This window comes from Xenia sp. Carnegie-2017, unplaced genomic scaffold, assembly GCF_021976095.1.
Source record: "Xenia sp. Carnegie-2017 unplaced genomic scaffold, XeniaSp_v1 HiC_scaffold_23, whole genome shotgun sequence".
NCBI classification, from domain to species: Eukaryota; Metazoa; Cnidaria; class Anthozoa; order Malacalcyonacea; family Xeniidae; genus Xenia; species Xenia sp. Carnegie-2017.
This window is the reverse complement of record NW_025813486.1, coordinates 1,143,118-1,166,401: the sequence shown is the minus strand read 5'-3', so window position 1 is coordinate 1,166,401 and position 23,284 is coordinate 1,143,118. Positions and strand designations below refer to the sequence as shown.

The following is a 23,284-nucleotide window of genomic DNA, read 5'->3' as shown; positions in this document are numbered from 1 at the left end:
TAAAGATTTTGAAGAATCCAAACTTTCGTAATCTGTAGAGTTAGCTCCAACAAGTAACGTGAGAGAGTTTAGTTTCACTCGATCCTCGTTGGAATCAGGAAGTTTACAGGATGGTTTTGTGTTTTTATCTTCGTCAGTCAAGTTGACATTGCTGATAAAGAAATCCTCTACGCTGTTCTCCTTAAATGAGGAGTCTTTACTTATTTCAATGTTTGTGGGCGCATCGTTTACATCTACAAACGAAACATAAAAACGTAAATGACTTAACAACGTAGTATCTTTATGCATCCATCAGGAGCAGTGGCGCGCTAGAAACAATTTGGAAGCGATGAAAAATACAACACTTTAAAAACGTATGCTGAAGTCCCGAGCCGAGCACCACGGACGCGAGTCGTACTGAGGGAGTCAGAGGCATGCTCTCCTGGAACATTTTTAAATGAAGAAACTCTAGCTAACATTCCATTTCCTGGACTTTGGGGATAGAATATTACTGATTATATAGTGTCTAATGCGTTTTTCCAACCCAAATTCAAATTTTGACTCCCCATATTCATTTCTGCAACAGTTGGGGGGAAGGCATGAGCCCCTGCTTGCATGCCATTGTCAGGGAGTAGTTATAAATTGACTCCCTAATTCCTGATGCCTTTTGTCACTCCAATATTATGTAACTAAACTGTGTAACTGATTTGGTGTTTGTGTTTAAAACTACGTAATCCCTAAGCCACTCTTAGAAGATTAGATCCTTCGCTGCTTTATTTCATCTTAAGTTTTCTATTTAGAATCATTTTAATCCCACCATCCCCTTTATCAATCTTTCCAAACATTATGCCATATAATCGTCAGTCACACGAAAATTGCTCACCCTGACTAGTACTCTGTAAACTTGGTGTTACCTAACATAATCTAGATTTAATTTATTTACAGCTTTAACGTAAAGAAACAAACCTAAAACAGTTATGGTAAAATTCTTTTCAAAATGCAATCCACCGCGGTCTCTAACAATAATGAGTACCACTAAACTTGGTGTAAGCTCGTAATTAACTGATCCAAAGTGAAATAGTTCATCACGATTGGTTCCACCAATGACAAAAGACGTAGTATTATCAGCAAGAGTGTAAGTAAAGGACTGATATGAACCATTGAGTTCTATAAGACCTGGAGGGGAAACGTCAACCAAATTACTATAAATTATTAGCGCGCGGCCGCGTGGTCAAAAACATGGCGGATTTTGGTTGTCAAAGTCAGCGGAAAGACGCGGGCTCATAAAATGAAATTTTTTTCGCCCACCCGGATTTGACAACCACAATAGCGATTATATAAAATATCAATGCCAAGCACAAAAACTTTTAGAAATTTTATTTTTAAAACATTCTGCAAACTTGTTTGGTACACGGATGCTGAAGTAATACCAGAAAAGGAAACATTTCATGATACCGGTAAGTAACGTAAGATTGTTTACCATTTAAAGTGTTCAGTGTTTTGTTTTAAGTCAATACTTGAAGTGTGATGGTATATATTTTGTGAATGTTTTTACTCCTAAGTTATAATTTAAGTTATGTTTATCCATTCTTATTTGTTCTTTACTTAATCGCTTGCTAGACGAGGCAAAGCAACCAGTTCTTATCGAGATATGCATAACTGAAAACTCCTTGTTTCAACTGAGTTGAAATGGAGGATTTTTTCATGATATTTTTCTGAAAATATGAAGCAAATATTAAGGACAGAGCTGTATTGAAATCAAATGCAGTGCAAGATTAATTAATGAGCTCTTTGGTACATGTCGTACAATAAAAAATACCTGTATTAAACAGCTAGCCTGGACAATTTGACAGATTATGGACAATCATGATGATGGTGTGTAAAGGTTTGCTTTATGCTAAAAGTTTTATAAATGCCATCTGGTGTTTCTGTAAATGAATTGTTTGTTACACAGTGTAGTAAACAGGTTAGTACATCAAAATCAAGATAAAACTACTTTGTTCAATAATGTGCCAAATTTTGCTCCTACCTTGAAATATTTGCTCAAGAAAAGCTTATCATGACATGCACGAAACATTAAATACAGTACTGCATCATCTGACAAAATCCATATGTTTTTCAATTCCAGGTGATTAAAAATTCACATAAGATGCATTGGTTGCAATGAAGTTGAATGTGGAAAAAGCAAAATTGATGACAAAGAACTTTTTATGTCTTTTGAAGAATTACGATATCATTTAAAAGAATAAGAGTAGCAATCAAGTAAAAGAAGCCACATCTGCCTTCAACATGAGACTTTTCCAATTATGTATAGTTACTTTGTACAAAATACTATTTTAGATAAACTTGATTTTTAAGTCATTTACTGATATTTTACCAAAAGACAAAAAGAAAAATTCAAAGGCATAATGTAAAATTCAAAATTTGTCAAGTTGTTTGAACCTAGAAAAATTAGTATAGGTAACTGTAATTTGTAAGGACACAAGAGAAAAGTAGTGCAAGAAGGTTAGCATTTTTGAGAATTAATAAGTTCTTGACATACATTACACAAGGCCATAATATTATAAATAATGTCTGTATAATAACAACTATACAACATGCTAAATATCTTCACCTACATTATAATTATTTAAACAGGTTTGCCTTCATGCAGCAATAAGAAAAGTGTTATGTCAGAGAAACCAATGCACTTTAATTTAAGAAATCGTATTTTCAATGGGAAATTAATGTAGTTCTGTTCAGTAGTAGATCCATGGTTGTCAATGACAATCCAGTTTCTAATTTCTTGGCTCAAAACAGAACCAGCAACATGATTATAGAATTTCTGAATTTCGTTCTTTTGCTCTCCTAGTTCAAGATATTTTCCTCATAAGTTCTCAGTAGATTTATCAGAATATCATAATACTTTATAAGACATCCAGAATCAATCCTACCAAAAAAAACTCAAAAAATTACATACCTACTAATAATATATTTCCAGTCAACTTAAGTCGTAGGGGTAAGCTAACTTTTTCTAACTCCTTTTTGGACATTATAACCAAGATTTACCCATCTATTCAAGAAAGCCAGTTGCACGAAGCTGTTAACAAATAGTCAAAAACAAGTATTGCGCATGGGATTATGCATTAAAGCTTGACGACACATTGACAGTGTAAAGAATGCCGTTTGATATTTATTTCTAACATAACTAAAGCATTACTTAACAAAATATACGTTATTTTACAGTAGATTTACCTCATTTAAATGTGTGTGTCTATTTCACAAAAACCAGAAGCATTATTTTCAATATTTTATGCTTACGGTATCGTGGTTGTTTTCGCTGGTTGTCATTGATGTAAGCAGTAATAGAGTTCCGGATTCGGGAGGGAGCGAATGTTAAAAATTTTTCTCAAAGTGGAAGTTTTGACAACCAAAATCCGCCATTACCGCCATGTTTTTGACCACGGGGTCCAGGCCCCTTTGCCCCTCCAGGTCTTATAGAGCTCAATGATATGAACCATCTGGATCGTCAGCAGTTAAAGTGCCAACATACGTCATGCTACGAGAGTTTTCCTGGATAGTCGAACTTGATAAGTAAAGAGATGTTGGAGCTTCGTTAATATCTACAAAATAACATTTATTTTATAAAAACTGAAGTAAAAACAACATTGAATACAAAAACTGACAAATAACAGACAGCACAAAATAGAGAAAAAATATTATCTTAAGCAAAAATTCAGCAACTAAAGCACATTTTCTATTACGATCTTTCACCAAATTTCAGAGTTCAAGGCTTCAGAGTTGACTGATTTTTGCCAGCCAACTTCAGCATAAACAGCACTCACGATGTAATTAACCCTTTCTTTCCCAGCGTTGTCGTTGACAACATCAATGAAATCATCCCAAACTCATAGGATCAAAAAACTTGGGAAGTAAAGGATTAAAAGCTAGACTTACTAGTGATGAAAACTTTAAATGACTTTGAAATATCGAGGCCAGCAGCATCTTTACAAGTGACATTGATATTGTAAACATTTCTTTCTTCAAAATCGAGAAGGCTATTATATTTAACTCGGAGAAAATTACTATCAGTTTCGTGAGTAATGTAAAACTCATCTTCATCTTCGTCACCATTTAATGAGTTCTCGAGGGAGCAATGATGGATCTGAGGTCGCACACTTTTTACATCTGGATCTTTTACCTGTGACAGAGGTATACTCTTAATGCATGTTCTAGACTAAGTTTTTCATAAGGTAATTAGGTAATTGTATGTTTCCTTGTTAAGTATAAGTTCTTTCTGACTAAAATATGTTTAGTGTTGGATTAGGATTGAAATTGCTTTTACGAAGTTACAGTGATAGTGTGAAGTTTTTGAAGAATTGAAAAACGCGATAGTAAAAAACTCTTAAAAAGAGCATCTATATTTTTAACAAAACATTGCCTTCGGGGAATCTCGGTATATCTTATTAACAAACACGAAATCTAAGCAACCGATTGATGTTTAACTCACCAAAAACTTTCCAATCCTTGTTGAAGCGGGAGAATTCTCTGCTACATAACTTTCAGACATCGAAATATCAGTTGGAGCTTCGTTTACATCGGTTACTTCGATCCGAAATTGTTTGAGCGCCATTCTCCCAGGATCTGCGACAGCCAACCAAATAATGTACACGTTTTCTTCTTCATAATCAAGAGAACCGTTAACAACGAGGGGAATCGAGTAAAAATTAGTTGATTTATGGTTCATTGTACGATATTCAATATTTGGAACACCTGAATTAAGAAAGAATTTTTTATGCGAACGAAATTGTATTTGCAAACTACAAAAGAAAAATTTGAAATATTCCTTTTTCAAAGTACTTGGAGACAGTGTTGATTTAATCTATTGTTATTATACTGAATCTTTCTTGTATTTGATATTAAAGAATGAAGAAATCCAAAGCAGCGAAAGATCAGAGAAAAGTTCAAAGTTGGTGTGGCATTTTTAACTGTTTTCGATTTCAAGAGGCCATAAATCACACTATGAAAGGATATGGATGTAAAATCAAAAAATTCACCATGTATACAAACCTTGTAGAGCAAACTTTTCACGAACCAAAACACTGCTGTGATTCAAATAAAACTTTAACGTGTCATTATCGTCATCCGTCGCAAGGAAGTCGCCGAAGACCGATCCGAGAACGCAATTCTCCGGGATGCGATTGCCCGTCAAAATAATATCCTTGGGTGATTCGTTAATGTCTCGTACAACGACAAACAAACTCTGGATAGACGAAGATTTTGGTGGATGACCTCGATCCGTACATTTTATCTTTATACGATGCTTATTCTTTGCTTCGTAATCGAGGCTTTTTGCAACAACTATCTTGTTATCTAGCAACCTGAAGTAACCATTACCAGAGTCAACCAATTCCCAGTCAAAATTTGAAGTGTGTTTTCGATCAAGATCATCGTCTCATTTAGAATACCAACAACAGAACTAATATTAACGTTTTCAAGCACTTCGTTACTTGAAAGTTTTATATCGTAAGGAGGATCATTAATGTTCAACACAGTAATGTTAAAACTAGTTGTAGTAAACATAACAGGTGAACCATTGTCGCTCACATTAATTTTAACAGTGTAAGTATTATCTGACCGGGGTTTCCACACCAAACGTCTATTTACCAACAATGATTTTCCTTGAACAAGAAAATAAAAATTTGCGTCTGCATTCATTATTGTGAACGTCAAGGGATCATTTTGAAAATCGTTTGCAATGAAAAAGCGACAATGGCAAAAGTGTTCATTTTCTCATTGATATAAGTGCTCGAGAAAACAATATTTGAAGGTGGATCGTTCACTCTCCTGCAGTAATAAGGTACAGCAATTGGGTCCCAGTCCCAAGCAACATTCTCGGTGTTACCGTCCAATATACATTGAGCCCTTTTAATGGGTACGTTGAACTTTACCATATGGAAGTTTTCAGCGAAGGCGTTATGGACGTTTGTTGATTCAATGACAGCTAGTTTGAAATTGCTATCGCAGTCAATAGAGCAAAATTTCAAATATTTATGTCCGTATGGGCAACTGATCCGTGCAGGTTTGCAGGCTGTTCCAAACTCATCATGATATGCATTAGGTTGACATGGAGGTGGGATCAATGGTGAACATAATAAAGGCTTACACTTGTGTGGAGTTATTGCTGATTGTTTATAACCAGGTAAACATTCACACCAATAACTACCATCTGTGTTTTTACAGTTGGAGTGTATACAACCACCATTTCCATTTTTACATTCGTCTATATCACCACATGATTTGCTATCATCTTAATGGAAATAAAATACAATGCAATATATGGAAATATTCAATAACGGGTCCTTATTATATATGCAATTTTTAAATAATGGTCATCACCATATATAGAAGCATTAAATAACTGGTTATTACCCTATATGAAAACTGTAACGGGTGATCACCATAAATGAAAAGTTTAAATAACTGGTTATTACCATAAATGAAATAAAATAACGGATCATTACCATATAAGGACACTTTAAATAATGAATTACTGCGATGTACTGTGTCTCAAGGTATTCCAACTTCAATACGCTGCTGTATGAAAATTACAGAATAAACTCCCGCAGTTTTGAAAATTCTGAAATATCGGAGTTCTAGCTATGGAGTGTCATGTTGTTAATTACGTGCTGAAAAAACAACAAGCAAATGAGACTTAACACTTTAAATTAACTATGCGCTTACATATGTAGTTCACATTATCATTTTATGTGGATTCGGTGATCACGTTGAAGGGAAAGTGGTACAACTCGCGACAGGATAATGCAAGTAGTGCTCAAAATTTTGACGAGACGGGCAGTTTATAAATAACGCACGATGAATCTTTGTTTCTTCTTTAACCTGAGGCTGAGGTAAAAAAATATTTTTTCGATTCGAACAATGTTTCTTCCAACGTGCTCACATTTGCCCATTTTCTTACTTACTACATGCTTTGAACCATAGACGGATTTTCATGTTTTTACAGGGATGGTGAAAAATCTTATGCTTCAAGCATTACAATATTTGATGACTAAAACACTTGTTTTTTTTGTTGAAGTTTGTTTAGAAAAATATATATTGAATAGTCATTACCTTGAAGTTCATAGCCTGGAAAATTCACACAAGAACATTTTCCATCTTCAGAGTTACAAACATCTTGACATCCCCCGTTAGGTAAACCACATTGAATAGACTCTTCTAAAGAAGGACATCGTGACCCCCCGTGAGCAGGATTTGTCGTGATGTAACGAAGACGAGTTCTTATTCCAATGTCACATTTTGAACTACAAGCACTAAATTCTGTCCACGCTGTAGAAAGACGAAGGAAGAATATTGGATTAAAAATCAAAGATTACTTATGTTCATCATTTACGAGTTGCGTTTTGTCCTTTTATGGTGTTGAAATTTTTTCACTGCCAGTAGCGTAGTCAGCCTGCAGGTTTTGGTCCTGCCTTGTAAATTTGGATCATTGTTATTATTTATGTTTTTATAAATCTATTGTTTTGCAGTAAGTAAATAACGATAAATTTCACGGTAATGAGTGGATAAGCGGGATGGCTACGCCACATTATTACATCTTGACTTTACACTATCTTATAACCTTGCATTACATGTAACAAATGTTAACAAACGATTTCTTTTAGTTGGAAGTTACGGTTAGAAGTCTCATGTATGAAATATCCAGCGATCCCAAAGATAGTGAAAGTTGCATCGACAGATGGAATTTTGCTATTTTGAACATAATGGTTGAACGCTGTTATCTTGTTTCGTTGCTTTGACGTTTTTAACAATTGGAATTATTTTTTGCAAATTTTCGCACCTATGATTGTTCATTTCAGGTCGTTTCAAATCGTTTCATCGAGAGCAACGATAAATTCTTGATAACGACTGCATACTGAGAAGGGCCAACGGAGCATGAGATGTATCAAATATTACACAAAAAGCTTAGATACAAAATAAATCAAGCGCCGAGAAGAAGTTATTTCATATTGAGCACAAAATAAGTATTACATAAGTTTACCTAATAAGAATCGATCGTCACAGTATACTGCAAGTTGTAATGGCAAAGATTATCTAAAATAATCTAAAAGTTGAAGCGCAAATTCCGGCATAATGATTGAAAATTTCATAAATTATTACATGCAGCTAAGCACACAATAGTTTTGTAGCAATATTTGCAAATCTAAAGGACGCAGGAGGATAATTCTGGGTTCAATATTCAAGTGAAAGATCACATAAAATACCATATAAGCGACTACATTACCTCAAAATAACCAACACGATATTCATGCATCAAACGAATGAAGAAATCAAAAGATATCATGCAAGGCATAGTTTGACTTTTTGTGATAAGCAAAACGAAATTCCAATGGCTTGAAAACGTATTTCGGCATTTAAAAAACAATATTTGATGTTACGGATGGATGAGCCATGACTTATACAATGAGCAACTAATAATTTTTAAACATTCTTCCAACATCTAAAATAAGGCAAAGCAATAACTTACGCGAAACTTGACAATTTACTGGTGGTGGAAGTGGTGTTGGACTTTTTCGTGGTCTTATTACTCTCGATGATAACACGAAGATCAAATGAAATACCAACAATAAATAAATAAGAAGAAAGAAACGTCTCAATAACATTACTAAGGATTCAAAGGTTTTACCAAAGCAAAATATTCTTCATATAAGTGAAAAAGAACTCCGGTTTTAAGTTGTCAAAGATGTCCTCAATCATTAACTAATGTACTTTCATATTTCGTACCACAACGTCCACACGGTGATTTCATGCTGCTTTCAAAAACGCTAAACTGCATGTGTTATTGAAATGAGACATTCCACACAGGTTTTACATATTTGAGTACAATAAAATATTGTGTTGAATGAGCAACAGAATGCTAAAACAGTATAGTATACGGCTAAATTCGTCAGATATCACTTTAAATAAAACTGTGTTTCATCTATAATTGTATATTGTCTCCTCTGCCTCACATGGTTTCATTAATACCTTTAGCAAACTTTACAAAAGAAGAATAACTAGACACAATAGCCATAGAAAAGAATACTTTTAGTTCAACAGCATCAAAGACAGCAAAGTCCAAAAATAATGAGCATTACATTCCTTAACAGAATGATTCAAGGAAAGTATGACATTAATTAGTTTAAAGTAAGCCAGTTTTTTTATTGTTCCTTGGACTTTAACTATCTGTTCATTGAACACTGTACAAAAACTGCAAGTGAAGCGAAAAGTCGAAATCTGACAAAATTGTGTCAAAATCTTAATAGGCGCAGGCAAGGGAGAAAGGGGGCATGGAGGCGACTGCCGCGAATAATATTTTCAAGACAATTATCTTTGAAAATAGTTCTAAAGATAGCAAATACCATAACAAATGGTAAAAGTAATATAATAAGTTGATAGTTCTTAAAAGAACTGTTTTAAGTAAAGAGCACTAACCCACTACCTCTAAATTAAGCCACACGATGCATTTCGGAAGACTACTCCTCAGGTGTCAACGTCTGCTAAATAAAAATTTACAATCTACCGATATTTAGAATGCCAAGAAAGAGTGTACGTCATCTCCAAAAGGGGAGATGACGCTCAAAACAGGGATAAATTAAAAACATTATCCTTTTGTCGACGGAGGACGGGATTGGTTAACCAATCGTTTAATTTAGATCTATTGGGTTAGTGCTCTTTACTTAAAACACTTCTTTTAAGAATTATCAACTTATTATATTACTTTTACCATTCACAATGGTATTTGCTATCTTTAGAACTATTTTCAGATTTGTTACCACGACAAGCAGTCTCTATTTTACAATTATCTTTATTTGTACTATTAAGTGCTATATTTACGTACGTACCATTTTGCACAAGGGGGGGGGGGGAACGATGTTGCCCTAAAGAACAAGTTACGGAGAAGACAAAAATAAACAAAAATATACCTGCAAGTCTTCTTCTTCACATTCTCTTCCTCAACATCTGAAAAATACTAAATAACAAATTAGTGATATGACAAAAACAAACAAGCAAAAACATACCGCAGTTTTTATATGCACCTAGTGCCATGTTTAACTGTTAAGCTGAATAATTACTAAAATGCATTAACCAAACTTTTGGAACTTGTGTATTTTTTAAAACCACTGTTAGCAGTAGATAAAGTTGAAAATTCCCAAATTTCAACTGAATGATGTATGGTCTTCATAGCAATTCCTAGAACGTTAGTTAAAGGGGTGGAGTGGTGTGTTTATTAATATACTCAGTAGTACCCGACTAATTTCTTTTGAAAAGAAAGGCTTAAAATCCTTCATTAAATTTCTTTTATAAGAAATCGTTGGAGGACAACTGAATATGTGAAACATTTTTAGAATAAAGTTGTTATTATTGATAGAAAAGTTAATCGAAAATCAAACAGGAATTTCAATTTTTTAATGGCCGTTTTTTAAGCATTTTTTTGATGGACAATAATATTGATTCCTCAAAAACACGAGTTCACTTGAGAAAATATCATAATTTACTTTAAATTTGTACAAAATTTATACCAAACTTTAAAACACAAATCGCGAGAAAAATTCTCCTATATACTACACATTGATTGTAGAACAAACAACAGAATTGTAGTTAATAAATAATGAGCCATGAAGCTAGTCCCGAGAAAATGGAGTAAATAAATAAGCTTTTCAAATGCTAAAACGTAGTTAAATTCTCTTTAGATTGTGTTAGATGAAAATAATGAGAATTGTACGTGGAATTACTTTAAATAAAAGAGAGTGAATCATGTACGTAAGAATTTATAAACCACACAAATGCAAATATAGTTGAGTAGAAGTCACTCAAGTACAGTCAACGAACGATAAATCTTCAAATTAGTTTTCATTCTGAAAGCATTCATTATCAATGTGTCTAGCAGCGTCATGGATCAACTCATTTCACGACGACAGAGGAAGTCACATGTATGGACACGTGACAAAACTTCAACAAGTAGACGAAGTTATCTTCATGACCACGTGATCGTCTGATTTCGCTACCAAGAACGTCAAATGATTCCCGGCATTACGAATCAACTGCATTGCACTAAAATGAACGATATGTGTTTACAGTCGGTGTATGAAAATATCTTGTTTTTGATTCAAAATTAAGACTATGATTATCACATAAACCAAAATGATTCCTTTCAAATATTAAGCCTAGGATTTCAGCTCGTGCATTTTATCTGCCTCTCAACTCGTTATCAAGTAAAAAGAGACTGGAGATGAGTCAAATCTCTTATTAATACAAACAGCAAGTGCACAGGACTTTCTTCACAATGACTGACAGCGATAAGCTGTGGTAGATAGATGGTGGAATGGTGGATAGATGGTGGAATGATGAATAGACGGAGCAATGGGTGGATATATGGTGCAATGGTGGATAGATGGTGCAATGGTGGATAGATGGTGCAATGGTGGAATGATGGTGCAATGATAGATAGATGGTGCAATGGTGGATAGATGTGCAATGGTGGATAGATGGTGCAATGGTGGATAGATGGTGAAATGGTGGATAGATGATGCAATGGTGGATGGATGGTGCAATGGTGGATATATGATGCAATGGTGGATAGATGGTGCAATGGTAGATAGATGGTGCAATGGTGGATAGATGGTGCAATGGTAGATGGATGGTGCAATGGTGGATAGATGATTCAATGGTGGATAGATGGTGCAATGATAGATAGATGGTGCAATGATGGATAGATGGTGCAATGGCGGATAGATGGTGCAATGGTGGATAGATGATGCAATGGTGGATAGATGATTCAATGGTGGATGGATGGTGCAATGGTAGATAGTTTGCCCAATGGTGGATAGATGCTACAATGTTAGATAGATGGTGCAATGGTGCAGCAATAGTAGATAAATGGTGCCATCCGTTCCCTAAGCTAAACAATCTCTAATATCAATAAATGAAAATCTAAGCTTCCAGCAATGTTGAATCAAATATTCTTTAAAGGATTTAACAGAATACCCTCAGCTACAACCCACACTGCAATGATTTTCATAACCAAAAGAGAACTTGCAGACTGTACACCAGAAAAGAGAGTATATGTTTTTGATGTTTAAGATTTTGTAAAATTCAATATGTTTACCTCGACAAGTAAAGGTCTTTTTGAAACTTTAGTTTCATCTCGTTGAATCTATTTAGAGTAAGCTAAGTGTAACGATTGTCCCATAACCTGTTTCAAAATCTCACAAAGTTTCCAACATCCTTTAGTTTCAAGGCAACTTTTTGTCAAAATTATGAGGAAATTTTTTATATCATTAACTCCTCACAATAAAAGAAGCTTCTGTTCGGTTAATAGCAAGTATACCTGCTCTGTCAAATTCTCATTATGCAATGTGACGAAAAAACGTTTTTGTAAAGCGTCCATTACACAAACTACATTATCTTGAGAGTGAAACGTGATGTGAATAAAGTTATGTTCAATTAACATATAATCAACATATAAAAAAACCCATAAGAAATGTCTGCAAAAATCTGCTCACTTGCAATTTTAGCTATAACATAAAGCCGACCATTAAAAGATCAAAACAAAATCGCATAAGGCAAATTATCAAGTATATAATGTCATTAAACGAGGCTGTCAAAACTCAAAAGTGAAGCTAATTATTTAATTGAATCCTGCCAAAAATTAACATCATAAAAGACAAGGATACACGACAAGGAACGCCTCCTTTCATCAAACTCGTCAACCAAACCATTCGAATTCGCGAAAGAAGACATTTCTTTAAAAAATGTCTAAATATTGTTCCTTTCAAGTGTTAGTTTCAGTCCGCCATCTTTGACAACCTAATGCATGTTTCCATGGCAAAATGACGCAATGAGTGAGAGCGCTGATTATGCAAAAATATTGATTGGATCGTTAGGAGTGATTGGTGAGAAATAGTTGGCAAAAAACAGTCCGAGTGGTTTCAAGTTACGTGTATCAGTATGTAAAGGTAGTAATGAATGAGCAACAGAGAACGAAAACAATCTTGTAGTCGTACTAACAAAATATTATTTAATTTAATGACTTACATGTGAGTGTGCCTTAGGCAAGATTATAAAAATTGTGTGAGAAAGAATTTAGTAGTTGTTAACGTGCTCATTTTTTCCCCGATGTCGGACTGGATTTTTATCCAAGCTTCCTTGTTCTTCTTTTATTGGTCTCCAATTATCGTATGTTTCTCTAGGGACTCCCCCAGTAGAGTTTTCTTCCTCAGGAGGGCTTTCTCCACGACGTAGCTAAATTTCAAAGAGTTTCTTGTAGTAAAATTAACGTTGCGTTATATTATAGCAACATATTATAATCACTGTCTCTCTTTTAGTAAATTCAATTTATGCAAATTTATGCAAAATGATTTTTCAGTTTGTTTTTTCATGTGGTGGGATGTTTTAATTTTTTACTTTACTCGCCCTACGGGCTTGGTCTTTAAAAAAAGCTTAGATCCGATATTTCTCCATAAAGACTACGAGCTCCCTTAATAAGAACTTAATCAACAGTAATATCAACTGGAGAGATAACTCTACATAAACACTCTATCGTAAGATTTAATTAGTGCATAATTTTTCTGTATGTGTATTCGTATTTCCTTCATTAAAATATGAAGAATATACAATTCGAAAAAAAAACAAAGAGCAGAAAACATTTCTGCTTTTGTTTGATATGTCAGTTGCCATTTTTACACAAATAATTCCCTCTACCCGTTTCAGTTGAAATGACAGTTCCCTGACATGGTCTTGCGTGTTTTTCGCACGCTTGACGGAGATAAAACATACTTTGGATCACGTGAGCACAATTTTACCAATCCCAGTTAGGGGGCGCTGGCGGATCCAGACTACGCCAAAATAAATTACTGCAGCACATTTTGGCGTATATTTACATTTCTACACACCTTAGAGGCTAATCCATTGGTAAAATTATATTCTTTAGAAATCAAAAACCAATAGTGTTTTTCTGAATGCAATTGGAATGAAAACTTGATGAGCTGTAATTTATTTTGAAGCAGACTGAATCCGATTCGCCTCTGCTAAGGGGGTTTCATGAACTAACGAGTGAACGGGAATCGCTGCTAGGCAAATTCAGTTAAAAGCAATGCTATATTTTCTTATTACACGTGCCTGCGTCGGTTATCAGATAATTTTATTACTCACGTTTTTCTTGTTTTTTTCTTATCCAAACCTTTCTTTCCTTTTTTTTAGTCCGTAAATCACTGACATCATAACGCGTGAGATCTCGGTACTAGCGTGCCTTTTTACAATTACAACTATATGTGAACTAGGCTTTAGAAGTAAGGTTTCATATATTTTTAAGTAGTGGTAATAATTTTTTACTAATTTAATTGGCACAAATTTATGCGCTCAATTGAAGTGGGATGTTCTTTACGCTTAAAAACGGAGTATCGCCAAGATGACAACAACATGTTACATGTTCCTCGCGCGCGTGGGGGAGACTATTTATTTTGAGTCACGTGAGCGCAATTCCATCAATCACAGTTAGCTGTGGTTCAGACATACAAACAACCTATAAGTAATAAGCCTACCTGTTTCCACACGACCATGAGAATAGCAATATTGGCAACAACAAGACCAGCACAACAAATATAAATAAACCATCCCCATGGTTTTTCCACACAACTGTGTGAATTTGATGTTGATGGTATATAACCAGGTAAACATACACACCAATAACTACCATGTGTGTTTATACAGTTGGAGTTGATACAACCACCATTTCCATTTTTACATTCGTTTATATCACCACATGATTTGCCATCATCTTAATGGATAAAAGATAGCTACCATGTATGGAAACTTCAGCAAAATGATTATCACCATGGAGAAAATTGAAGTAGTTAATCGAAGTTCTTTACTTTGTGACAATGGTTAAAATAATGAAAAGATCAACATGAAAAGTTCTGAACTAAGCTATGTAACTGGATAGCTCTATTTCTTCTTAACTATGGCACGCTACTGGGTCATCTGGGACAGTCAGAGCTTATGTTGTGCAAATTTACTTAGCTAACTTAACAACTCAATTGATTGTAAACTTAGCAGTGATGGGCCAAGGATTATTTGTCATAGGTCCAATGTTACTTAGAGATGGAAGCTAGTTTGAACTTTACCGATGCAAGTCATTTTTAAAAAAGTTTAGTTCAGTGAAATATAAGTTAAATAATTATCACCTTTAACTTTATAGCCTGGAAAATTCACACAAGAACATTTTCCATCTGCAGAGTTACAAACATCTTGACATCCCCCGTTAGGTGAACCACATTGACGAGACTCTTCTAAAGAAGGACATGGGGACCCCCCGTGAGCAGGATTTTTCGTGATGTGACGACGACGAGTACTCGTTCCAATGTCACATTTTGAACTACAAGCACTAAATTCCGTCCACGCTGTAGAAAGATGAAGGAAGAATATTGGATTAAAAATCAAGTTATGTGTTTCTCTCCTTTTATGGTGTTGAAACTTTCTCACTGTCAGTAGCGTAGTCAGCTTGAACGTTTCGGTCCTGCCTTGTAAATTCAGATCATTATCATGATTTATGTTTTTATGAATTTATTGTTTTTGCAGTAAGTGTATAAAGAAAAATTTCACGGTAATGAGTGAACAAGCGGGATGGCTACGCCACATTATTAAATCTTGACCTTACACTATCTTATAAACTTGTATTACATATAACAAGTATTAACAAACGATTTCTTTGTGTTGTAAGTGTCATGTATGAAATTATAATGTACACTGTAGTTAACGAGCGATCCCAAAGATTAGTGTAAACTGTAAATATGCCTTGACGGACGGAATTTTGCTATTTTGAACATAATGATTGAACGCTGTTATCTTGTTTCGTTGCTTCGACGTTTGTAACAATTGGAATTATTTTTTGCAAATTTTCGCACCTATGATTGTTCATTTCAGGTCGTTTCAAATCGTCTCATCGAAAGAACCGATCGTCACTAAATACTGCAAGTTATAATGACAAGGATTATCTAAAATAATCTAAAAGTCGAAGCGCGAATTCCGGCATAAGGATTGAAAATTTCAGAAATTATTAAATGCAGTTAAGCACAAGATAGTTTATAGCAACATTTGCAAATCTAAAGAACGCAGGAAGATAATTCTGGATTCAATATTCAATTGAAAGATTACACAAAATAAGACCATATTTGTGTCTACATTACCTCAAAATAACCAACACGATATTCATGCATCAAACGAATGGAGAAATCAAAAGATGTCATGCAAGACATAACTTCACTTTCGGTGATAAGCAAAACGAAATTCCAATGGTTTGAAAACATATTTCGGCATTTAGAAATCAATATTTGATGTTACGGATGGATAAGCCATGACTTATACAATGAGCAACTAATACTTTTTAAGCATTTCTTTCAACATCTAAAATAAGGCAAAGCAATAACTTACGCGAAACTTGACAATTTACTGAAGGTGGAGGTGGTGGAGAACTTCTTCGTCGTCTTATTCTGAATCCTGATAACACGAAGATCAAATGAAATACCAACAATAAATAAGTAACAAGAAAGAAACGTTTCAATAACATTACTAATGATTCAAACGTTTTACAACAGGAAAATATTCTTTATATAAATGAAAAAGAACTCCGGTTTAAAGTTGTTAAAGCTGTCTTCAATCATTAACTAACGTACTTTCATATTTCGAACACACCGTTCACACTGTGATTTCATGCTGTTTCTTTTCTGTTTTCATGAACGCTAAACTGCATGTGTTATTCAAATGAGACATTCCACACAGTTTTAATTATGAGTATAATAAAACATTGTGTTGAATGAGCAACAGAATGCTAAAACAGTATAGTATACGGCTAAATTCGTCAGATATCACTTTAAATAAAACTGTGTTTCGTCTATAATTGTATATGTCTCCTCTGCCTTACATGGTTTCATTAATTTCTTTAGTAAACTTTACAAAAGAATAACTAGACACAATAGCCATAGAAAAGAATACTTTTATTTCAACAGCATCAAAGACAGCAAAGTCCAAAAATAATGAGCATTACATTCCTTAACAGAATGATTCAAGAAAGTATGACATCAATTAGTTTAAGTAAGCCAGTTTTTTTATTGCTTCTTGAACTTTAACTATCTGTTTATTTAACAATGTACAAAAACTGCAAGTGAAGCGAAAAGTCGAAATCTGAGAAATTTGTGTCAAAATCTTAATAGGCGGAGGCAAGGGAGAAAGGCGGCACGGAGGCGACTGCCGCAAATAATATTTTCAAGACAATTATCTTTGAAAATAGTTCAAAAGATAGCAAATACCATAATGAATGGTAAAAGTAATATAATAAGTTGATAGTTCCTAAAAGAACTGTTTTAAGTAAAGAGCACTAACCCAATAGTTCTAAAATAAATGTTATGAAACTAAACGACACGATGCATGTCGGCAGACTACTCCTCAGGTGTCAACGTCTGCTAAATGAAAAATTACAATCTACCGATATTTATAATGCCAGGAAAGACTGTACATCATCTCCAAAAGGGGAGATGACGCTCAAAACAGGGATAAATTGAAAACATTATCCTTTTGTCGACGGAGGACGTGATTGGTTAACCAATCGTTTGATTTAGAACTATTGTGTTAGTGCTCTTTACTTAAAACAGTTCTTTTAAGAATTATCAACTTATTATATTACTTTTACCATTCACCATGGTATTTGCTATCTTTAACACGATTTTCAGATTTGTCACCACGACAAGCAGTCTCTATTTTACAATTATCTTTATTTGTACAATTAAGTGCTATATTTATGTACGTACCATTTTGCATAAGAGGGGCGGGGGGACGATGTTGCCCCTAAAGAACAAGTTACGGAGAAGACAAAAATAAACAAACATATACCTGCAAGTCTTCTTCTTGATATTCTCTTCCTCAGCATCTGAAAAATACTAAATAACAAGTTGGTGATATGACAAAAACAAACAAGCAAAAACATACCGCAGTTTTTATGTGCGCCTAGTGCCATGTTTAACTGTTAAGCTGAATAATTACTAAAATGCATTGACCAAACTTTTGGAGCTTGTGTATTTTTTAAAACCACTGTTAACAGTAGATAAAGTTAAAATTCCCAAATTTCAACTGAATGATGTATGGTCTTCAGAGCAATTCCTTCAGAACGTTAGTTAAAGGAGATGGAGTGGCGTGTTTATTTATATACTCTGTAGTATCCGACTAATTTCTTTTGAAAAGAAAGGCTTAAAATCCTTCATTAAATTGCTTTCATAAGAAATCTTTGGAGGACAACTGAATATATGAAACGTTTTTCCAATAAAGTTGTTATTGTTGATAGAAAAGTTAATCGAAAAGCAAACACGCATTTCAATTTTTAATGGCCGTTTTTTACATATTTTTTTGCTGGACAATAATATTGATTCCTCAAAAACACGCGTTCACTTGAGAAAATATCATAATTTACTTTAAATTTGTACAAAATTTATACCAAACTTTCAAACACAAATCGCGAGAAAAATTCTCCTATATACTATGCATTGATTGTAGAGCAAACAACAGAATTGTAGTTAATAAATAATGAGCCATGAAGCTAGGCTCGAGAAAATGGAGTAAATAAATAAGCTTTTCAAATGCTAAAACGTAGTTAAATTCTCTTGTGTTAGATGAAAATACTAAAAATTGTACGTAGAATTACTTTAAATAAAAGAGAGTGAATCATGTACGTAAGAATTTATAAACCACACAAACGCAAATATAGTTGTGTTGAAGTCACTCAAGTATAGTCAACGAACGATAAATCTTCAAATTAAGTTTCATTCTAAAAGCATTCATTATCAATGTGTCTAGCAGCGTCGTGGATCAACTCATTCCACCACTACAGAGGAAGTCACGTGTAAGGACACGTGACAAAACTTCAACAAGTAGACGATGTTATCTTCATGACCACGTGATCGTCTGATTTCGCTACCAAGAACGTCAAATGATTCCCGGCATTACGAATCAACTGCATTGCACTAAAATGAACGATATGTGTTTACAGTCGCCAAAATTAAGACTATGATTATCATACAAACCAAAATTATTCTTTTCAAATATTAAGCCTAAGATTTCAGCTCGTGCATTTTATCTGCCTCTCAACTCGTTATCAAGTAAAAAGAGACTGGAGATGAGTCAAATCTCTTATTAATACATACAAGTGCACAGGACTTTCTTCCCAATGACTGAGAGCGATGGGCAGTGGTAGATAGATGGTGGAATGGTGGATAGATGGTGGAATGGTAGATAGATGGTGGAATGGTAGATAGATGGTGGAATGGTAGATAGATGGTGCAATGGTGGATAGATGGTGGAATGGTGGATAGATGGTGGAATGGTAGATAGATGGTGCAATGGTAGATAGAGGGTACAATGGCGGATAGATGATGCAATGGGAGATAGATGATGCAATGACAGATAGATGGTGCAATGGTGGATAGATGGTGCAATGATGAATAGATGGTGTAATGGTGGATAGATGGTTCAATGGTAGATAGATGGTGCAATGGTAGATAGATGGTGCAATGGTAGATAGATGGTGCAATGGTGGATAGATGGTGCAATGATGAATAGATGGTGCAATGGTAGATAGATGGTGCAATGGTAGATAGATGGTGCAATGGTAGATAGATGGTGCAATGGTGGATAGATGGTGCAATGATGAATAGATGGTGCAATGGTAGATAGATGGTGCAATGGTAGATAGATGGTGCAATGGTAGATAGATGGTGCAATGGTGGATAGATGGTGCAATGATGAATAGATGGTGCAATGGTGGATAGATGGTTCAATGGTAGATAGATGGTTCAATGGTAGATAGATGGTGCAATGGTAGATAGATGGTGCAATGGTAGATAGATGGTGCAATGGTGGATAGATGGTGCAATGATGAATAGATGGTGCAATGGTAGATAGATGGTGCAATGGTAGATAGATGGTGCAATGGTAGATAGATGGTGCAATGGTGGATAGATGGTGCAATGATGAATAGATGGTGCAATGGTGGATAGATGGTTCAATGGTAGATAGATGGTGCAATGGTAGATAGATGGTGCAATGGTAGATAGATGGTGCAATGGTAGATAGATGGTGCAATGGTAGATAGATGGTGCAATGGTAGATAGATGGTGCAATGGTGGATATATGGTGCTATGATGGATAGATGGTGTAATGGTAGATGATGGTGCAATGGTGGATAGATGGGCATTGGTAGATAGATGGTGCAATGGTAGATAGATGGTGCAATGGTAGATAGATGGTGCAATGGTAGATAGATGGTGCAATGGTGGATAGATGGTGCTATGATGGATAGATGGTGCAATGGTGGATAGATGGTTCAATGGTAGATAGATGGTGCAATGGTAGATAGATGGTGCAATGGTAGATAGATGGTGCAATGGTAGATAGATGGTGCAATGGTAGATAGATGGTGCAATGGTAGATAGATGGTGCAATGGTGGATATATGGTGCTATGATGGATAGATGGTGTAATGGTAGATAGATGGTGCAATGGTGGATAGATGGGCATTGGTAGATAGATGGTGCAATGGTAGATAGATGGTGCAATGGTGGATATATGGTGCTATGATGGATAGATGGTGCAATGGTAGATAGATGGTGCAATGGTAGATAGATGGTGCAATGGTAGATAGATGGTGCAATGGTGGATAGATGGTGCAATGATGAGATGGTGCAATGGTGGATAGATGGTTCAATGGTAGATAGATGGTGCAATGGTAGATAGATGGTGCAATGGTAGATAGATGGTGCAATGGTATATAGATGGTGCAATGGTAGATAGATGGTGCAATGGTAGATAGATGGTGCAATGGTGGATATATGGTGCTATGATGGATAGATGGTGTAATGGTAGATAGATGGTGCAATGGTGGATAGATGGGCATTGGTAGATAGATGGTGCAATGGTAGATAGATGGTGCAATGGTGGATATATGGTGCTATGATGGATAGATGGTGTAATGGTAGATAGATGGTGCAATGGTGGATAGATGGTCATTGGTAGATAGATGTTGGAATGGTGGATAGATGGTACAATGATGGATATATGGTACAATGATGGATAGATGGTGCAATGGTGGATAGATGGTGCAATGGTGGATTGATGGTGCAATGATTGATAGATGGTGCAATGGTAGATAGATGGTGCAATGGTGGATAGATGGTGCAATGGTGGATAGATGGTGCAATGGTGGATGAATGGTGCAATGGTAGATAGATGGTGCAATGGTGGATAGATGAGCAGTGGTAAATAGATAGTGCAATGGTAGATAGATGGTGCAATGATAGATAGATGGTGCAATGGTGGAAAGATGGGCAGTGGTGATAGATGGTGCAATGGTGGATAGATGGTGCAATGATGAATAGATAGTGCAATGATGGATATGTGGTGCAATGGTGGATAGATGGTGCAATGGTAGATAGATGGTGCAATGGTGGATAGATGATTCAATGGTGGATAGATGGTGCAATGGTAGGTAGATGGTGCAATGGTGCAGCAATAGTAGATAAATGGTGCCATCCGTTCCCTCAGCTAAACAATCTCTAATATCAATAAATGAAAATCTAAGCTCCCAGCAATGTTGAATCAAATATTCTTTAAGGATTTAACAGAATACCTTCAGCTACAACCCACACTAGTGATGATTATCATAACCAAAAGAGAACTTGCAGATTGTACACCAGAAAATAGAGTATATGTTTTTGATGTTTAAGATTTTGTAAAATTCAATTTGTTTACCTCAACAAGTAAAGGTCTTTTTGAAACTTTAGTTTCATCTCGTTGAATCTATTTAGAGTAAGGTAAGTGTAACGATTGTCCCATAACCTGTTTCAAAATCTCACAAATGTATAAGTAGATGGATAAAAATGAAACTCAGAGCAAGAGAAACTTACTCGTAACAATTATTCAAGGAAAATTATTGGAGATAAGTTGGAAAATAAAATTAAATTAAATTGCAACAAAACCTTGCTAAGTAACTTCTTTGTCGGATTAATTGTTCCACCATGAGCATGAAAAGGGTTTGTGTTTTTTCCCATGACTGTCAAATATAGAATATGTAAAGTGTGAGACAAGTACATCAATGTACAACACCAGTACACAAATGAGTAAAACAAGTAATTCAATGTAAAATACAAGTATGGCAAGGTATAAACAAGTACACCAAGGTATAAGCTAGGGTATAAGGTTAAAAACACCAAGGTCTAAGACAAAAACTCAAGAAAAAAATCAACCTGTTCTCATGGAGTAAACACCAGCAAACTTATTCACATCTTGACTTTTCTTTTCTTTAAAGTCATGAAAACAGAAATCAATTTAAATTTAGACAACGAACAATCTTTGTTTTCCTGAGAAAGACATCTTATTGTTGAAAAGAAAACAAAGACATACCTTGCGTTGAGATAGCTGACTTTCGTGAAACTTGCTTCGGAGCTCGATAATCAATTTCTAAGTGTCCAAAACTAAAATTTTTTTCGCTTTTACTACTAACATTTGATCTTATTTCACCGTAACTTTCTATTACAAGCTCATTTTTAGGATAAAACGACGTCAACTCTGTGCCAAGGTCTCTTATCTTTTGGTTGATGAAATCGATAGAATCCATTTTTCCTTTAGAGGCTTCGCAGATAAGTTAAAGACGAATACTATATTCGCTCGATTTTTATATGTACATTACACATTTTCCCATTTTTTCATAGGTTTATACAAAGAAAACCCGAAGCAAATGTCTGCAAATATCTGCTCACTTGCAATTTTAGCTATAAAATAAAGCCGACAATTAAAAGATCAAAACAAAATCGCATAAGGCAAATTACCAAGTATATAATGTCATTAAACGAGGCTGTCAAGACTCAAAAGGGAAGCTAATTATTTAATTGAATGCTGCCAAAATTAACATCATAAAAGACAAGGATACACGACAAGGAACGCATCTTTTTATCAAACTCGTCAACCAAACCATTCGAATTTACGAAAGAAGACATTTCTTTAAAACAATTTCTAAATATTGTTCCTTTCAAGTGTTAGTTTCAGTCCGCCATCTTTGACAACCTAATGCATGTTTCCATGGGAAAATGACGCATGAGTGAGAGCGCTGATTATGCAAAAAAATTGATTGGTGAGCAAGAGTTGGCAAATAACAGTCCGAGTGGTTTCAAGTTACGTGTATCAGTATGTAAAGGTAGAAATGAATGAGCAAAAGAGAACGAAAACAATCT

At 34.9% G+C, this 23,284-nt stretch overlaps 3 protein-coding genes across 4 annotated transcripts in view; all 3 read right to left on the bottom strand.

The window, feature by feature from the left end:
• LOC124449483 (protein FAM227B-like) overlaps positions 1–12,957 on the bottom strand; it is a 43,366-nt gene extending 30,409 nt beyond the window's left edge. The window contains exons 1-2 of one of the 2 annotated variants that reach the window (XM_047000411.1): positions 12,693–12,953; positions 12,125–12,172 (exon numbers count right to left, since the gene is read on the bottom strand). In XM_047000411.1, coding sequence (XP_046856367.1) covers positions 12,125–12,172; positions 12,693–12,737 — 93 coding nt within the window. In that variant the 5' untranslated portion in view covers positions 12,738–12,953. Of the gene's footprint in view, positions 1–12,124; positions 12,173–12,692 lie in introns of both variants that reach the window. The other variant, XM_047000408.1, reaches the window with a different exon arrangement.
• A 53-nt stretch (positions 12,958–13,010) lies between these two features.
• LOC124449478 overlaps positions 13,011–23,284 on the bottom strand; it is a 41,766-nt gene continuing 31,492 nt past the window's right edge. The window contains exon 16 of the mRNA XM_047000399.1: positions 13,011–13,148. Coding sequence (XP_046856355.1) covers positions 13,102–13,148 — 47 coding nt within the window. The 3' untranslated portion in view covers positions 13,011–13,101. The remainder of the gene's footprint in view (positions 13,149–23,284) is intronic.
• LOC124449495 lies at positions 18,376–23,212 on the bottom strand. The gene is made up of 6 exons (XM_047000433.1): positions 22,984–23,212; positions 22,458–22,685; positions 22,301–22,354; positions 22,034–22,107; positions 21,807–21,854; positions 18,376–19,025 (listed from the first exon to the last, which is right to left on the bottom strand). The coding sequence occupies exons 1-6, from the start codon at positions 23,048–23,050 to the stop codon at positions 19,005–19,007; spliced, it is 492 nt and encodes a 163-aa protein (XP_046856389.1). The 5' UTR covers positions 23,051–23,212; the 3' UTR covers positions 18,376–19,004.

Bases quoted from the DNA above. Each gene is read 5' to 3' on its own strand.
- LOC124449495 (XM_047000433.1), bottom strand. From the start codon at position 23,050: ATGTCTTCTTTCGTAAATTCGAATGGTTTGGTTGACGAGTTTGATAAA. The intron at 22,355-22,457 runs GTATGTCTTTGT...ATGACTTTAAAG, and splicing joins GTCAGCTATCTCAACGCAAG to AAAAGAAAAGTCAAGATGTG. The intron at 22,108-22,300 runs GTTGATTTTTTT...TATATTTGACAG, and splicing joins TGTTTACTCCATGAGAACAG to TCATGGGAAAAAACACAAAC.